This window comes from Pogoniulus pusillus, chromosome 3, assembly GCF_015220805.1.
Source record: "Pogoniulus pusillus isolate bPogPus1 chromosome 3, bPogPus1.pri, whole genome shotgun sequence".
NCBI lineage: Eukaryota > Metazoa > Chordata > Aves > Piciformes > Lybiidae > Pogoniulus > Pogoniulus pusillus.
Genome location: NC_087266.1, coordinates 11,490,768 through 11,507,941, shown reverse-complemented (window position 1 = coordinate 11,507,941; position 17,174 = coordinate 11,490,768). Strand labels below are relative to the sequence as shown.

At 43.0% G+C, this 17,174-nt stretch overlaps 1 protein-coding gene across 3 annotated transcripts in view; it reads left to right on the top strand.

Moving 5' to 3' along the window:
* Positions 1-15,762, top strand: part of SESN3 (sestrin 3) — a 50,999-nt gene extending 35,237 nt beyond the window's left edge. For 2 of the 3 annotated variants that reach the window (XM_064170226.1, XM_064170213.1), the window contains exons 7-10: positions 1,523-1,638; positions 5,657-5,847; positions 6,484-6,628; positions 7,534-15,762. In XM_064170226.1, coding sequence (XP_064026296.1) covers positions 1,523-1,638; positions 5,657-5,847; positions 6,484-6,628; positions 7,534-7,620 — 539 coding nt within the window. In that variant the 3' untranslated portion in view covers positions 7,621-15,762. The remainder of the gene's footprint in view (positions 1-1,522; positions 1,639-5,656; positions 5,848-6,483; positions 6,629-7,533) is intronic. The other variant, XM_064170219.1, reaches the window with a different exon arrangement.
* The last annotated feature ends 1,412 nt before the right edge of the window (positions 15,763-17,174 follow it).

Below are 17,174 nucleotides of genomic sequence, written 5' to 3'. Positions count from 1 at the left end.
ATTGCTGTCTACAACTACCTGAAGGGAGGTTGTAGCCAGGTGGGGGTTGCTCTCTTCTGCCAGGCAACCAGCAATAGAACAAGGGGACACAGTCTCAAGTTGTGCCAGGGGTGGTATAGGCTGGATGTTAGGAGGAAGTTGTTGGCAGAAAGAGTGATTGGCATTGGAATGGGCTGCCCAGGGAGGTGGTGGAGTTGCTGTCCCTGGAGGTGTTCAAGAAAAGACTGGATGAGGCACTTAATGCCCTGGTGTAGTTGACTGGCTAGGGCTGGGTGCTAGGTTGGACTGGATGATCTTGGAGGTCTCTTCCAACCTGCTTCATTCTTTGATTCTATGATTCTATTGTGGATCAGCGAAGACTTTGTTTTGTGGCTGCCTAGGAGCATGCAGAGTCTCCAAAAGAAGATACACCCAGCAATGTCCTGGCTGGGCTTTAAGAAAAGGACATTTTCTATGCTTGCTCTTTGTTCCTTTGGTGAGACAGTATCAACGGTGCAGATCAGCTGCCTCCCACTGTAGTGTCATTATCAAACCAGAACTCCCGTGAGTCTCTGCAACTTCAGGTGTACAAGGAAGGGCTGCTGCTTGAAGTGGATTTTTGATGGGGTTGCTAATAGTTTCCTCCCTCTTTGCCTTTTGCTGCTTTGAGTTGGTACTTCACCCTTACACGAAATTCAGAGGATTTGCTGTAGCAGATGCTGTGCAAGCTTCTTCCTACTCAATTATGTTTTGATTGTTTAACGAGGCAAAGAGGAGATAAAGCACTTCTGCAATTCTTAGATTAACTGACTTTTCAAGGTGCTAACAGTGGACATATGGCAACTGTTCTGTCAATGCATGTGGAAGCAAGCCAGGATTTTAACATCAGGGTCAAATGCAGTCAGCTATGCAGTGGTCAACTTCTGCAGAGGTAGTTACACAATCAAGCCACCTGTTTATTCAGGAGGGAAAGACTGATTCCTGATGGAGAACCTGTGCTTGCTTAGTGACACATTTTGGAGCTCTTTGAAGATGCCTAGTTACTAGTGCTTCTGGCAGAATTTCAGCCTGATGGCCTGTAGAGCTTTTTGCTTTCATACAATTGTCAACTGATATTTACAAGTCGAGTGTGACATTGCTTTCTGGTTGCTTGTTCTTTGGGCTATAGAGCTGAGAAGGTGTAATTCCTCACCACCACACCTGCTCAGCATAGCAATCCTGTTGTCAAGGGTACATTTTTCTGTTTCTTACCCTAGCACAGTAACTTTACTAATAGGATTCATCTTCCTGATTTAAGATACCTAGCTTTCCTCAGAAGTAAACAGAGGTTTAGTCCATCTCTTCTCATTCTGTAGAAGTACATTAGGTGTCTGACACAGGCTGGCATTTAGTTGGCTTAGTGAAAGGGGTGGATTCTTTAAAAGATTGGGATTGAAATATTTCTTTCCTTTGCACTGTTCCCTAGTCTTTTAGTAGAGTAGTAGTTGGAAGTCTGTGTTAACTCATGTGCTTGCCTAAAGCAAAGCATCTGATTTGTTTACAGCATTTGAAGATGAAATAGTTTCTACAGATGTGTCTCGCTACATTGAAGATCCTGGATTTGGGTACAAAGACTTTGCAAGGCGAGGAGAAGACCATCTGCCAACGTTCAGAGCTCAGGTACCATCTCTTTAAAAGTACTTTCACTCAAAGAATGTTTGTAATCTCATTACAGGGCAAATGGCGTGAAGGATCATAGAATCACACACACAGAATCACACAGAATCACAGAATGGTAGGGGCTGGAAGGGGCCTTGAAAGATCATCTAGTCCAGCCCCCCTGCCAGAGCAGGATCACCTACACCAGATCACAGTGGGACACCAGTCTGTCCCTTTTCCCACCTACTTGCCCCACTTTGCACCTTTTCCCCCTCCAAACCCAGAGCACCTGGGCTCTGTTGGAGTCTCCTCCCATCCCAGGTGTGTCCACTTCGCCCTCCCTGCCCACTCCCCTTTATAATCAGCCCCAGGAAAGGCAGAAGCCCCAAGCTTGCCCAACTGGGCAGAGGGATCCTCCTCCTGGCGTCACTGGTGAGTGCTCATGGTGCACACTGGGTGAATGGTGGAGGGGATCAAAGGCCGGGGGGCCTGGTGGCCCCCCGGTTACATAGGAATAGGCTTGATGGTCATTCTGATGTGCAGTCATAGCATTGTCAGGACTGGAAGGGACCTCAAGGATCATCTAGTTCTAAGTCCGCTGCCACTGGATCAGGTTGCTCAGAGCCTGGTGTTAAAAGTCTCCTTAAATACTGAGAAGTCTGAATTATGCTTATTAAATGTGAATAGTCTTTAGCATCTCTTTCCAAAGGCAGAGAATACCAGGAGGCTAATCTCAGGTTTTTCTGACCATCCCATCCTGTAACTCGCCACAGAACTGATGGAACACCTCTCCTGAGAAGATTTGCTGCCCAGATTTTGATCAAGTCAGAACACTTATCCCAGCTGAACCCTGAGTGCTGATAAAACTGCTGTCTGCCACCAAAGAAGCCCCCACAAAAAAGGCTGAGAATGAATCAAGTAATCCATCACTAACAGAGTCATAGAATCAGTCAGGGTTGGAAGGGACCACAAGGATCATCTAGTTCCAACTCCCCTGCCAGGGGCAGGGACACCCCTCCTTAGGTCAGGCTGGCCAGAGCCTGGCCTTAAACCCCTCCAGGGATGGGGCCTCAACCACCAAACTGGGCAACCCATTCCAGGTTCTCACCACTCTCACGCTCAACAACTTCCTCCTCACGTCCAGTCTGAGCCTACCCATCTCCAGTTTTGCTCCATGAAGCACTTGTAATGGGACATGTTTTTGCATGCTTCTTTTCTTGTCCATCAAATAACTCAGAAGCTTCTACCTGAGATGAATCTTCTACTATTTGTAAATCTCAGGCAAGGGAATACTTAGCTTTCAGTCTTATTCCAGTTATTACCAGAATTAATGTTTGAAAACTGTAAAGCATATCACTAAATCTAGAAGAATTGTGTGGAAGGGTTAAAATTACACCCCCAAATAAAATCACCAGGCTGGCTCAGAAGGTTTGGAAGTAAGATAAAGCTGTATTTACAGCAAAACAAACAAAAAATATAAAAGCCTGTAATACAGTGCATATGTACAAAATACATTTACATCTATTTACAGTTCAGAAATAGCAGAGAGATACCTCTCCCTGGACAAAACCCAGAAGGGGCTAACAGCCACCTTCTTCCCCCACCAAAGAGAGAAAACCAGGTCCCACTGGTATTTACTCAACCAAGGTTAGTGTAGCCATGCAAGATCAGCCAGCACAGAGTAAAGAAGAGGAGGAGGCAGGACAGTTTGTGCAACACACTTTATACTGAACCAGCAAACAAATGAGATGATAGAGACTTACCATTATTTTTCTTTTATATCCAATCTCCTGCTTTATTTACTTTCTATTCAAGAATATCCAGGAAGTTCCTCTTTCTTGTTTACAATTTAGAGCTCAGCCAGAATGTTAGCTCTAAACCACTAGAAAGTGAAAAGTACAAAAGAAAGAATTTCTTTCCTGCCCTCTGGTAAAAATTCACTGGAAGACCTCTTTATTTCTGTCATTTTGTCAATTATTTTCCATTCAAGTCTTATCAGTACTTAGATACATATAGAGACATAAATTCATATTGGTTGGAAAAGACTCCTTAAGGTCATCAAGTCTGATATATGTCTGTGAGAGTGATTTGGTGACTGTTATTCCTACATTCTCACTAAATCACTGGGCTTTGAATGTCAGAAAAGAAGTTCTTAAATATGGTTAGTGATGATTTTGGCTGTATTTAAATAATCTTTTTTTAGTGCTTCTAAAAGGACAGCATATAAGTTTTACCTGTGTGTTATCTTACATATTGATATCTTGTTTGTGACCAGGCTTATGAACTTATCCATAATATATGCAACAAGGACATTGTAGGTGGTTCTGTTCCAGTTTATGGAGTAGGTTAATCTGCAATCTAGTAATAAATTGTAAGCATTACAAGGAATCTTAAAACCAAGTCACAGAACTTCCACTGAAAATAAAGCCAAAACAGTGGGTGGAGGAAAACTTCGTGGTCGGAAGATAAAGTATCTAAGACTGTAAAATAAAGAATCCATGATCACTCTCAGGAAATGTATTTAGCTGTACAGCAGTCTCTGGATAATTTACTCTGTGGTCATTATATGAGCCTACAGTAGGTAGATATTGCCAAAAAGAATAAGGCAGAGTCAGTGCCTATAAATCAAACATTCTGCTTAACTACTTTAGGAGCAGCAGGCTCCCATGGAAAAAAGCTCTACAGAAGTTGAAATTGGAACTAAAACATCTCTGTTACTAAATAAACAGGCCAGCTTCTGGCCTACATTCAAAGAAATAACCTTGATAATTTAACTTCATTAATGTATCCTACTCTTAAGCAGTTAGATGTATACACCCACAGCCTCCCAAATGCTCTGTTATTAATTCTGTTTAAATTGCAGTAGCATCCCAAAGCCCCACAGTAAATCCAGTCCTTACTCTAATAAAACAAGATGGCATTTGTCTCTGTGGATTTAAATGTAGTAATTGAAAAAGACACTCCATACACAGAAGAGTATCTTTAAATAACCCCCCCCTTCTTTCTCATTGTTATTTTTGCTTAACTGCTCTTAGTAACCAAAGCTTTCCTCCTCCTAGTGCTTCTGGCTTTCAGAGGCTTCTGTGATGCTCTTAGGTGTTCCTGGACACCTTTACACATCTGGTGTGTATTTGTCACAAGCCTTACAGTTTTGTGAATTGGCAGCTGGAGGCCAAATGTGATATTGTGGTGCATCTTAGATGTCACCAAATGCCTCTGTTAGGCAGCTAAATGCTGTCCTACATAGTCTTTCCCACTGTCCTAATTAGAAGATCGCTCAGTAGATGTAAACTGCTTGGGCAAAGACTTTTGTCCAGCAGTGCCATTTGAAAACAGCCAAGCTCGGGAAGAATGTGGAGATGATGCCCTCAGTTGTAAAGATGGCATCAGTGACAGCAATTAAACTCTTGCCACGGACACAGGCAAATTAGCATGCTGTATGTAACTGCAGCATGGAGAGTGGTTGTATACTGCTCTGAAGCAGGGTCATTCTCCACTGTTAATGCCATGCCATACTTTGCAAAGGTTTCCCATTCCTGATAAGATCAGGCAAACTTTTATCCTTGCAATCCAGGTGCTTGCCTAAGAACAAAGCAGCCTGGATTTTATCATCTTGTTCAAGGACAGGTTCAGCACTTTATCCTGACTGGAAGTAAATGCTCCATCTTTGCCTAGAGCTAAGGATCAAAACCTCCAACAGGAAGAACATTTTAAACTTAGAGGCCCATCCCACATAGAATCACACTGGTCAGTGTGGCGCAACAGGCAGTGGGGAATTGCCTCAGCACTTCAGAAAAAGATTGGGATATTTTTCTCCTGTAGGCTAATGATACCCAGCTGGAGGTGAGGTGCTTTGATATGCTACTGCAAGAAAGCCTGGGGGAGTGAAGTGGGTGATAGGGATGGATTCAAAATGCAGAGTTTTTGAAGTGAATAAAGTCATAAATAGCAGACAACAGAAAACTATTGAACTACAGAGAGGATCATATAGGAGCTTCACTTGGTTTATACATTTATATATTTCCTTCTCTTCCTGCAGGACTATACTTGGGAAAATCATGGGTTTTCCCTTGTAAACAGGCTTTATTCTGATATTGGGCATCTCCTTGATGAGAAGTTTCGGATGGTGTATAACCTCACCTACAACACTATGGCAACGCATGAAGATGTGGATACGACTACATTAAGAAGAGCTTTATTTAACTATGTCCACTGTATGTATGGAATCAGGTATGGATGAAAATCCCTTGGCTTGGGAGTGCATTTTAAACTGTGTAAACAGAGTAAAAAATGTACCACGTGAGAGGTATGATTTTAGACTCTGGAGATCATAGAATCACAGAATGATTTGGGTTGGAAGGGACCTCTGAATGTCATCTAAGTCCAACCCCTTCTGCAGTAAGCAGGGGAATTCTCAAGTAGATTAGGCTACCCAGAGCCCTGTCAAGCCTCATTCTGAATATCTCCAGTGGTGGGGCACAAACCAAGTCGTTTGGCAATGTGTTCAAGTGTTCCACCACCCTCACAGTAAGGAACTTGTTCCTAACATCCAGTCTAAATCTGCTTTTGTTACCCAAATCTGGAAGTTAGAATAGTTTTGCTGGCATATCTAGATAACTTTTGATTCCAGTAGGTGAAAATGATGATGAATCAGGATGCCAGTGTTACAGAGCTGTCTTCTCTGAAGCCAGCCTTTATCCTCTGCTCACAAAGCAGCACATCCCAGTACTAAGCCTTTCAGATCAGCAGGTGGGTTTCTAGTGTGTATAGTAACAGCTCCAATGCCCAAACTTGAGAACATCATGCTGGAAAAGGTCATTCTTTTAAACACTTACATGCAACAGAGTGCTTGCCTGTTTTACTTAGGTATGATGACTATGATTATGGAGAAGTTAATCAGTTACTTGAACGCAGCCTGAAGGTTTACATAAAGACAGTGACCTGCTACCCAGAGAGAACTACCAAGCGCATGTACGACAGCTACTGGCGTCAGTTCAAGCACTCGGAGAAGGTATGTGTTCCACAGCCAAGCAGGCTTCACAGAGACCCCCATGCTGTCTAGAATCCAAAACATGGCAACACCTAGAAATGCCAGTACCTGTCAGATAGTTGTTAGCCAGAGAAAAACAAATGAGATCAATTCAGTCAGTGTGGCATAGCAGTTTTACAGAAATACTTCTTTGTGCCCTGGAGATGCTTTTTCTTTCTTATTGTTCAAATGGCTTCTCTTAAACATTGAACTGACAACTGCAGTAGGAAAGTAGATGAACTTGGGAATGGAGAAGTGGGCAGCTGTGCCAATACCTGGGGTTTGGGGATCAAAAAAGATGTTTATGTGTGTGTATATATAAATACATATATATTTTTAAACCCATGTATATAAATATACGTAGTATTTATAATACATACAATAGATAACACAATTGCATGTTATGCATATTAAAAATATATCATCTTCATTCTGTTTTTCATCAATAAAAATGTCAATCTGGCTTCAGCTAGGCAGGTTAAATGCTTCCTGACAAGGCCTCAGTGCTCATGCATCTGCTGGCTTATCTGGCTTGTGAACTGTTCCTTCTTCTTTAGTCCTATACAGCAGTGACAGGTGGTAGTAAAGAAAATAAAATACAGTTCATAATGAATTAATGGCATTATGATACAAACATGGTCTTATTTGGACTTCTCAGATGGAAAGTTGCTTAAAACAGCAGTAGAGTCTAGTTCCTTGGAGTCCTAGGAGAGTTTCTAGTTTGGCCATACTGCAAGAGTAACTGGAGCCCTGCAGCAGGGTGCAGGGAGAAAGCCCATCATTATTTCTTGCAGCAATGCTTTGCTAAAGCTTGGAACTTTCAGCCTGAAAGAGTAGGGGATGTTGCATTCAGAGGTGATCTACATGGCTGATTTCATTTTCAACAGGTTCATGTCAATCTGCTTCTAATGGAAGCTCGTATGCAGGCTGAACTTCTGTATGCCCTTCGTGCCATAACTCGTCACTTAACCTGAAGCATTCGCTGGGCAGGAGTAAAGGAGCTTTCACTGAGTATGTAAAGACCTTTCGAAATAGATACACACCAGAAGCTGTTTGTGATGTAGCATCAGGTTATTCAATTCTATAGTGTCAAAGTTTGGCCGTGCTTCTCGACGGCTGTAATGTGCAATGACGTTGTTTTATTTTCTTGATGCTTAACATTACTAATGATAACAAAAGTAACACTGAGGAGCACTACTCTGCATTGTTTCCGACTGGATTTCTGCGCAGTGGTCAGGGTCCTGAAACTGGTTTTGTTATATCCAATCCTAGCGCTTTGTTCTTTAAGCACCGGAGAGAAGTGCTTAGAGACTTCTTCTTTTCCAAGCAATCGTTTTTCAGATTAGTGGAGTCCAGCAGAGGATGAGTTCTGCCTGTCCTGAGAGCATACCACCACGTCGTGACTCGTGACAGAGACGCGCAGGCTGCATTGCATTGAGTTGCCCACTGGATTCTTCTGTGTCTCCTGGAGACCGCTTGCCAGTCACTGTCTTACTTACAGCAGTTGAAGGTGATGTGAGGTGTGGATGCAAACCTTGAGCACACTTTAATGTGAAATTAATCATGATAAATCCTACAGCATGCTACTGAAGTGTGAAATTCATCTGCTTTGTCATGCCCCTTCTTCCCAAGAGAAGAGGCTTCACGATCTGCCATTTCAGCCTCGCTGTGTTTCAGTCATGCACAGTCTTGTTTTGCCAACAGTCACCCTCAGTTGTCCTTACGGTATCCATGCTCATCACACGTTGCAATTTCTTTAGTTGGCACCTAGAAAGTCAACACACAGGCTGACCAAAAACAGGGTTGTGGGGGTTTTTTGCACTCTCTTCTTTCTCAATGTTTTAACTAAGGAAAGTAAAGGAAGGCTAGCGGATCCGTTCTTTCATATTGGATGTACAGAGATTTCTTTCCCATGCCTTTTCCATAGCATGAAATCCTAATACTCAAAGTTTTAAAAGTCTCTATGCATTAGTGTGAGTGAACAAAAGAAAAGTGCAATATTTAAAAAGAAAGCAAGCTTTTTTTCCCTGTCATGCCACTGCTAAAGTGTCCTTCTTACATAGCCATAAAGAAATTTTATAACCAAATTTCTTTATTGTCTAAGGCCTAGCAGTTCTGTTTTAGCTTTTATGGCTTAAGACAACCTGATACTGAGATGCCAAAGCATCCCCAAAACAAAGCATTCTCGGACAACCGGTAGTAATTGGGGAAGGGAAGAAATAAGCTGCCAAAAAATGTCACACTTTTGTGCTGTTTTTCTGTTGCTTCTGACTGATTTTTCAAGAGCACAAAATGTTGATATTTAATAGCTTTATTTTGTATTGCATTTAATGAACCAGTGAAGTGCCTAAAGAGATGCTTAAACTTACCCAGTAGGATGCAAGTTGTCACTGCTTCAACTTCTGTCTGTTGGTTTGGACTTTTTGTGTTTCTTGAGGAGGGTGACCTTTACTTCTGTTCCCTACATTCAAAGCTAACTGAATCGTTCTGTTTTTAATGTTCCACTGCATTGTAGAAGTTAATCTAGGATTTTTTTTTTCCCCCGTTAGTGATTGCAGAGTAGTGTTTAAAAATGGTATCACTCATATTTTAGTACTTTTCATTGATGAACCCATGGAGCAGTACACTACTAAAGTTAGCTTTCTCCTTTTTTTGGCCCCTTTTTTCCTGATACCTTGCTGTGAGTTCGCATGTTGGGTTTTTTGCTTTATCTGTTCCAGATTGGAAAGCTAAATGATTGTACACTTTTCTGCACTTTCAGACTGCAGACTCTGCATGTGAAAACCTGTTGAGGAAGAAGTCAGTAATCATAATTATTTACTTTTGTTTTTTTGAGTAACACGTTGGCTATTTAGTAAACTACCCAAGAGACAGCATCGGACTCTCCCCTGGAGAGAGCATTGGGTAAAAAACACCAGATTTATTTATCTTAGGTAGCTGACTGCAGAGACTTCTCTGAGGTATTGAGATGCTCGTTTGTGTGAATTGAAATTAACTTTCTAAATTGTTACCATCCTTTTTCCTCCCTGTTTGTGACTGTAGTGGCCATACTTAATGGTCTTTCTGCATAAAAGAGTTCTGCTGAGAGAAGTTTTCATGCAATACTTTGGCTTGTTTTTTTCAAGTGGTGGGAACTGTACAGTGCTACTTTAAAATTCCTTTGCTTTGGAAAGTTAAGTAGTTCTCAAGAAGCACAGCTGAGCTCTGGAAAGGGAGTGAAACTAGATTTGGGTAACTAATACCACAGCTTAGTTTCCCTTCAGAAATGCAAAGGCTTTTAGGAGCAGGTTGAGTTTTACATCTGCAAACACGAGTGCCTTTACTTCTTTCCTTTTGAAATATGCTTGCCAGCTCACATGCCTTCTGAGCAAAGTGCATGAGCAGATTTGAAATAAATATAGAAGCCATAGGTGGATGGCTTCATAAAATTTGTGGTAAATCCATGACTTCTTCTTCTTTTGTTTTCTTTCTTAAGGTGCCATATCAGGTCACATACAGCCTGTGAGACATTCCACCATAGGAAATGTCATTGTACAACTAGTTTGCTATTTCTATTATTTTATGAATCTTAAATGCAAACTTGAACCTTCTGGAAATGTTTTCCAGGTGGCTTCTTCTTTTTTTTTTTTTCCCCCCTCCAAAGTATTGCATTTACATTGTAACAATTGATAGCTGTTTTTTTCTACTCAAAAGTTATGATTTTTGGGATGTATTTGTTCAAAATAGCTGTTTAAAGTCAGACAACTCTACCACAGACTTTATGCACGCTTTAGGCTCACACTGTGCCAAATTTTAATGTGCAAGTGTTTGGGATTTTTTGCATTTTTAAAGCACTCATGAATGTGAATCTTCACACTTTGTTCATTGGTATCATTCTTAAAAGTACCATAATTGTTGGAAGTGTAGGTGTTCTCTCTTTCTCTCTCTGTTCCTTTATTGGAATTAGTAGTTACCAGCATTAATGATAGTCCACAAAATACCAGCCATGGCCAACATAAAACAAGTGTACAGTCTCCTGTCTACTGAGACAATTCTTGGTAGGAGCAAATTAACCAGCCAGCACAAGGAGTGCTGTAAGTAGTGAACAGATCTTCTGAGCATGGACAGCTTGCAGAATCACTTCCAAATGTATCTTGTAAAAGAAGACATTCTTGCTGAAAATGATCCTTTTTGGTTTTTTGGTAATGAAGAGAAGTGAAGAAAGTGCTGATTGGGGCTGAACACTGCAAGAACAGGAACCAGGGTACAGTTTGTGCAGGTAGCTACAGGCATCGTGGTACCCTATGAGAATTTTGGTGAGCTGTAGATGCATTTATTTTCATCAAGACTGAACCAAAATGCATTTCTTTGGCCTAAAGCTTTCATTACAATGCAAAGTACCTATTTTCAGCTTCAGGAGTTAAAGGATTGCCACAATCAGCTCCTCTTCTTTATTAAAATAGCTTCAAGTGACTGTAAACAGTAAAAAAAATGTAAGTTGATATAAATTCAGAACAGAACAAAAAGGAAATATTCCACTTCTCTCTTACTTGAGTGCAGAAGGTCAAAGCACCAGATTTTACAAAGGTTTTATTTCATTGGTAGTGATGCTGATAGATTTTTCATGGGATTTGGAAAAAGCAGCCAGTTGCCTGAATTTCAGTGGGGATTTAAGCATCTAGGCACTTGGCAAAATCATGCAAGGTGCCCACTTGTATTTTTGAGTCAGATCTTTAGAGATACTTAGTCATCTAAACTCAATAGGATGAGATCAGTTTCCATAGAGATTAAAGGAATACTGTGTAGCAGAACCATGTGATTTGCAGTAAGTGGTGATGGGTAATGGCATGGGTTGTTTTGAGGGCTTAATACAGACTTAGAGAAATCTTTCCCAAAGCAGTTAAACTGTAAGCTGCTGCTCTTGCAGAGCAGGTTCTTGATGTTTCTCATGCACGTGTGTTTTCCATGAACATAGGCATGCATTTCAGGCTCATGTTCCAGAGTTTGGACTCCCCTTTAAGAGGAGCCTCTGCTTTCAGAAAAGGTTTATTGGCAGTAGCAAGTGGCTCATGCCCCAACTAAACCATTTTGGCCAGAAAGAAATGCTCCAGATCTCTTTCATTTCTAGCAATGCTCTTTCAGTTGCTTTCCTTAGAGGTTTGGGTTCTTCTTCCATAAACAGGGATGATGTTGCACAAAATGGAGGCAGAGAGGAGCAGGTTAATTGGAAATGAACTTCCCCAGAAGTAACCCAAATAGAAAGCTGTAGGAGTTTGTTTGCCTGTAGCGATCATTCCAAGAGCTGGCTAACAATGTCGGCTTTCACTTTCTGAACTTCAGAGTTACTCTCTCTAAATGTCCCTCAGCACTGTGCTTGTCTGAAGAGATGCCTCCACCAGCTTTTCCACATTCAGGAATTGTAAAGGAAAAGGTTTATCTCCAAATGAAAATGAATTTACTATTTGATACCTACTGCATAGGTCACAGGTGTGAGAGATGGAAAGAGTGCAGGAGTTTGATGAGGCTTTGGGAGCATCATCTTGATCAGTGTTAATTTATTCCTTACAGCACATTTCCTGGCATGAGGTCATACTGCTGCTCCCCCAACACACATCATGTCTCTCTCTTGCAGAAATTTAATCATCCTGCTGTTCACTAAGGACAAAAAGTGTCATTTCCCAACCTGTGACCACCACCACCGCCCTGCATCATGTGCTTTGTATCTTTCCAGCTCACAACCCCAGCGACGTTGCAGGGACAACCTCCTAGCCTTAACCTTGTAAAACAATGGCAGATTCCTAAATTACTGTTTGCTGTTCAGTTCAGAGGGTCTTTCTCGTGTTCAGAAACACTTAATTGCTGTGTTAGGTTCTTTCTGGACAGGAAAATTTGAAATCTAGTTTGAAAGGATGCCCCTCAGTACTTGCTCACTTGTAGGTAGCATTTGTCAGTAGCATGTCTCTGGAGTTACAGTAATAATCCAGTGGATCCTCTAAGGAAATGCTTTTTTTTTTGCATGAGTCCCCATGCTTGAGCTGCTCAGCTGTGCAGGTTTCTTTGAGGGACATCTAATGAGAGATTTGAGGTCTTCTTGTGCCAAGCAGTCTGACACACATCTTAGGTCAGCAGCTTCTTTCATGCCTTGCAGCTGAGTAGATTGTAGCCAGACTCTGGAACAAGTGGATTTGGGTTTTTCACTGACCTATGGGATACATCCAAATGCTTGAGATGATGCATCTGCTTGGAGATGTAAGCAGGGTTGAGTGTTCCTACAGGTACTAAGTATCATCAAGGCTTGTGGTAAATAGAAATCTGAATTAAGCTCACATTCTTGACAGTAGTTAGAGGTGATACTGAAAATGCCAGTTAATTGTGGGGAACAATCCATGCTGTCAGCATCAGAAGGTACAGACTGCAGACACCCTTGAGGGGACACAGCCAGCACAGGAGGAGCTGACACGTTGGTCTGTTGAAGAGACATTACCAATGTGTCTGAGAGGTTCTTTTGCATGCCTGTGTGTAGGGGAGATAATGGGAGATAGCTCCTTCAGAGGTGTGCAGAGGGCTTCTGTAGGATAGGGTCTAAGACCTTTTCTTTACTCCACAAATGGAGCAGGGGAAGAGAACCTGTTGGTTATGTTGAGTAAAATGTGCCCCCATTAGCCCTTTGAAGGGAGTTTTCAGACAGAATGGGTGAATCACCAAGCATTATGTCTTTGGCTGAGGAATCTGGGGGCAGTGACAGCCACAGGTCCAAACATGCATGGTCCAAAACTGTTTCTCATTCCCCACTACACACTCATGTCATGCCACCAGACCCAAGCCTCTTCCCTATAGCCCAACTGCCACATGCCCAGGTGGCTGCAGGAGCAGCCCACTCAGAGTGGTGGGAGTTCCAACCACATTTAAGGGGAAAAATACAACAATCAGGCTACAGCCCTTGGACTCTGTGAGGCAGCGTTGACAGAAACCTTCTCACGACTGTGACCAGAACTGGATATAAACTGTAGCTTAAAAAAAGTAGGAGTTTTGTAAACTTGAAATCTCTTGGTTTTTACCCTTTTCTCCTTTTGCTGGAAAGCCACAAGATGAATGTAAATGCTTTGTCCTTCTATCCAACACAACTGAAAATCAAGACTGCCAACTCCTTGTTTTGTATTAGCCCTTCTTTTGTTTTGTTTTGTTTCCTTTCCTTCTTAAGGAAAGAAAAGTTTGTGAGCAATATATGTAGCATGCTGTGAACGTCTTGTTTCGATCTTTATAGTTACTCTTTAATCCATCAGTATTAACACCAGTTCTTTTTAGGGTTTTTGGTTTGTTTTGTTTCGTTGGGTTGGGGTTAGTTTGGGGTTTTTTTTTTTTTCATGTGTTCCCTTTGGTACTTTGTATGCAGTGTAAGCAGAAGCTGTGATGGGCTTTGCAGTCCTGTGCCGTGTTACTGTAACTCCCTGGTTTTGTTTTTAGAGGAAAGCACCTGACTGTGGGCCACCCTGGGGCAGGCAGTGTGCCCTCACACGACTGCCACGTTTTGGTCTCTTGTACTATGTATAGTTTTAAGTAGAATAAGCTTTTTAACAGAATATTGATGCGGTTTATGAGTCACGCAGGCTGCAAGTGTCTGGTATGTGAGAGTCTTTGTATTTATAGTTGTTGGGGTTTGGGGTTGTTTTGTTTTGTTGTTGTGGGGTTTTTTTGGGGTGGTTGTTTTTTGTTTGTTTGTTTTAATTCATAAAGTAGCAAACTTGATAAACATAGCCACTTTAAACTGCTCTTGCTAAACAGACCCTGCTGTAGATAAAATACCACTGTAGATACAGGGAGTTGTGCTGGCAGACTGCTCTCAGCCATGGGTGAGCCCAGACCCTCTCTGCTAGAAGCAGGGTGCCAGTTGCACAACCACTCTGCATTTGCCCATATTTGGACCCAGACACCAGGAAGGCTGGGGTCTGGTGGGTGTTTTATCCCCCTGCACCCATGAGCCTGCTGCTGGGTCTGCTTACCAGTGCATGGAGAGGAAACGTGAGCCTCGCCAGCATGGGGGGGGTGGATGGGCCAGCTGCTGGACTGCAGATACAGTCACGCTGTTTCTGCAGCTTGAAAAAAGCTCCCAAGCATTTCTAGAGTGCAAAACTTAGCTCTTGATTTGTTGTCTGCACAGCCCAGCATGTTAAGGGTGAGAAGCAGCATTGGCACCTGGGGGCTTGAGCCCTCTTGCCCATGAGCAGGGCATTGTTGCGCCCAGGGGAGTGGCTTTTCATTGCATCATCCACCTCTCATCCTCTGGACAAGGGGGGAAGTTGTATCCAGCCCCAACCCAGCAGCTCTCAGCTACTTCCCTCCTCCTGCTGCAGCAGTGCAAGTGTCTTAGGATGGAGAACTAAGGACAAAACTCTGATCCTGCTGCTCCCTCCCACCTCCACGAAGTGGAGAAGCGTGGTAGCACTGTGGGTCCCACGGTCCCTACAGCATCCTGTGGGCAGGCAGCACATCACCTGTCCTGCCTTTCAGGCCACCACCTGCTTGAAGCTCTAGAGGTATGCCACGGGCACCATACTTTTCACAGGAGGTTTGCCTGCAAGATGAGGCAGCTGCAAGGAGCTCACTGTGGGTTCCCACAGCAGCTTTTATCACTTTTTTTTCCTTGTTGTTGCTGGGTGGAGAGGTTTTTTTTGTTGGATTTTTTTCCCCTTTCTTTCTTGCAGAGGACAGAACGACCTAGTGGGACAGATTTTCTTTTTTAATCTGTGTGTGACTTTTGTTAGTTTTTAAGTTACCCAACTTGAATTTAACCCGAACAGACGCAGAAGGAATTTGTGTTTCGGTTTTGGGGGGGAGTTTTTGTTTGTGTTTGTTTGGGTGTTTTGTTTTTGGTTTGTTTTGTTTTTTTTTTTTTTTCTGGTGAGTTAAGAGACAAAATAAATAAATAAAAAGCATTTTTAAACAAAGGAAATCATGTATTAACATTTTAACAGCGATTCATAAATCTGCACTTTTTATGAGGTTTTGAGAACTCTATTTATAGGTACGGAACAATGGGGGTTTGTTTAAAACTGTATCGCATTTATACTTGGCCGAAATTACTTTTCGTTGTTATCAGTAGGAATTTTATTGGGTAAATAAAATGGATAAAAATCTGCCTCCATGCTTTGAAACGTCATTTGCCCTGTGCTGGGGAACGCTTCTTTGGGGTAGGGAGGAGATCTGGTTCTGGAGGTGTCTTTCCTCTCCTCTGGGCCACTCAATTTAAGAGAGGTGTTGAGGTGCTGGAGTGAGTCCAGAGAAGGGCGATGAAGCTGGTGAGAGGTCTGGAGCACAAACCCTATGAGGAGAGGCTGAGGGAGCTGGGGGTGTTGAGCCTCCTTTTCTCCACCTAAGGGGTGACTTCATTGCTGTCTACAACTACCTGAAGGGAGGCTGTAGCCAGGTGGGGGTTGGTCTCATCTGCCAGGCAACCAGCAACAGAACAAGGGGACACAGTCTCAAGTTGTGCCAGGGGAAGTATAGGCTGGATGTTAGGAGGAAGTTCTTCCCAGAGAGAGTATCACAGTATCATCAGGGTTGGAAGAGACCTCACAGATCATCAAGTCCAACCCTTTACCACAGAGCTCAAGGCTAGACCATGGCACCAAGTGCCATGTCCAACCTTGCCTTGAACAGCCCCAGGGACGGCGACTCCACCACCTCCCCGGGCAGCCCATTCCAGTGTCCAATGACTCTCTCAGTGAAGAACTTTCTCCTCACCTCCAGCCTAAATCTCCCCTGGCGCAGCCTGAGGCTGTGTCCTCTTGTTCTGGTGCTGGCCACCTGAGAGAAGAAAGCAACCTCCCCCTGGCCACAACCACCCTTCAGGTAGTTGTAGACAGCAATAAGGTCACCCCTGAGCCTCCTCTTCTCCAGAGTGATTGGCATTGGAATGGGCTGCCCAGGGAGGTGGTGGAGTCACTGTCCCTGGAGGTGTTCAAGAAAAGCCTGGATGAGGCACATGGTGCCGTGGTCTAGATGTCTGGATAGGGCTGGGTGCTAAGTTGGACTGGATGATCTTGGAGGTCTCTTCCAACCTGGTTGGTTGATTCTATGCTCTTGCCCTGCTTTTTCAATTATTAATTATTTAATATAGAGATTATTTCATCTATACGTAGACAAGAGGTAATGGGGCAATGGACATCATGATCTTAGTGACCTTATTGTGGCCTTCCAGTATCTGAAGGGGGCCTACAAAAAAGCTGGGGAAGGACTTTTCAGGATATCAGGTAGTGACAGGACTAGGGGGAATGGAGCAAAGCTGGAGGTGGGGATATTCAGTCTGGATGTGAGGAGGAAGTTGTTGAGCATGAGAGTGGTGAGAGCCTGGAATGGGTTGCCCAGGGAGGTGGTTGAGGCCCCATCCCTGGAGGTGTTTAAGGCCAGGCTGGATGAGGCTGTGGGAAGCCTGCTCTAAGGTAGGGTGTCCCTGCCCATGTTAGGGAGGTTGGAACTAGATGATCCTTGTAGTCCCTTCCGAATCTAACTGATCCTGTGATGCTCACTCCTGACACGGAGCTAGTCACCT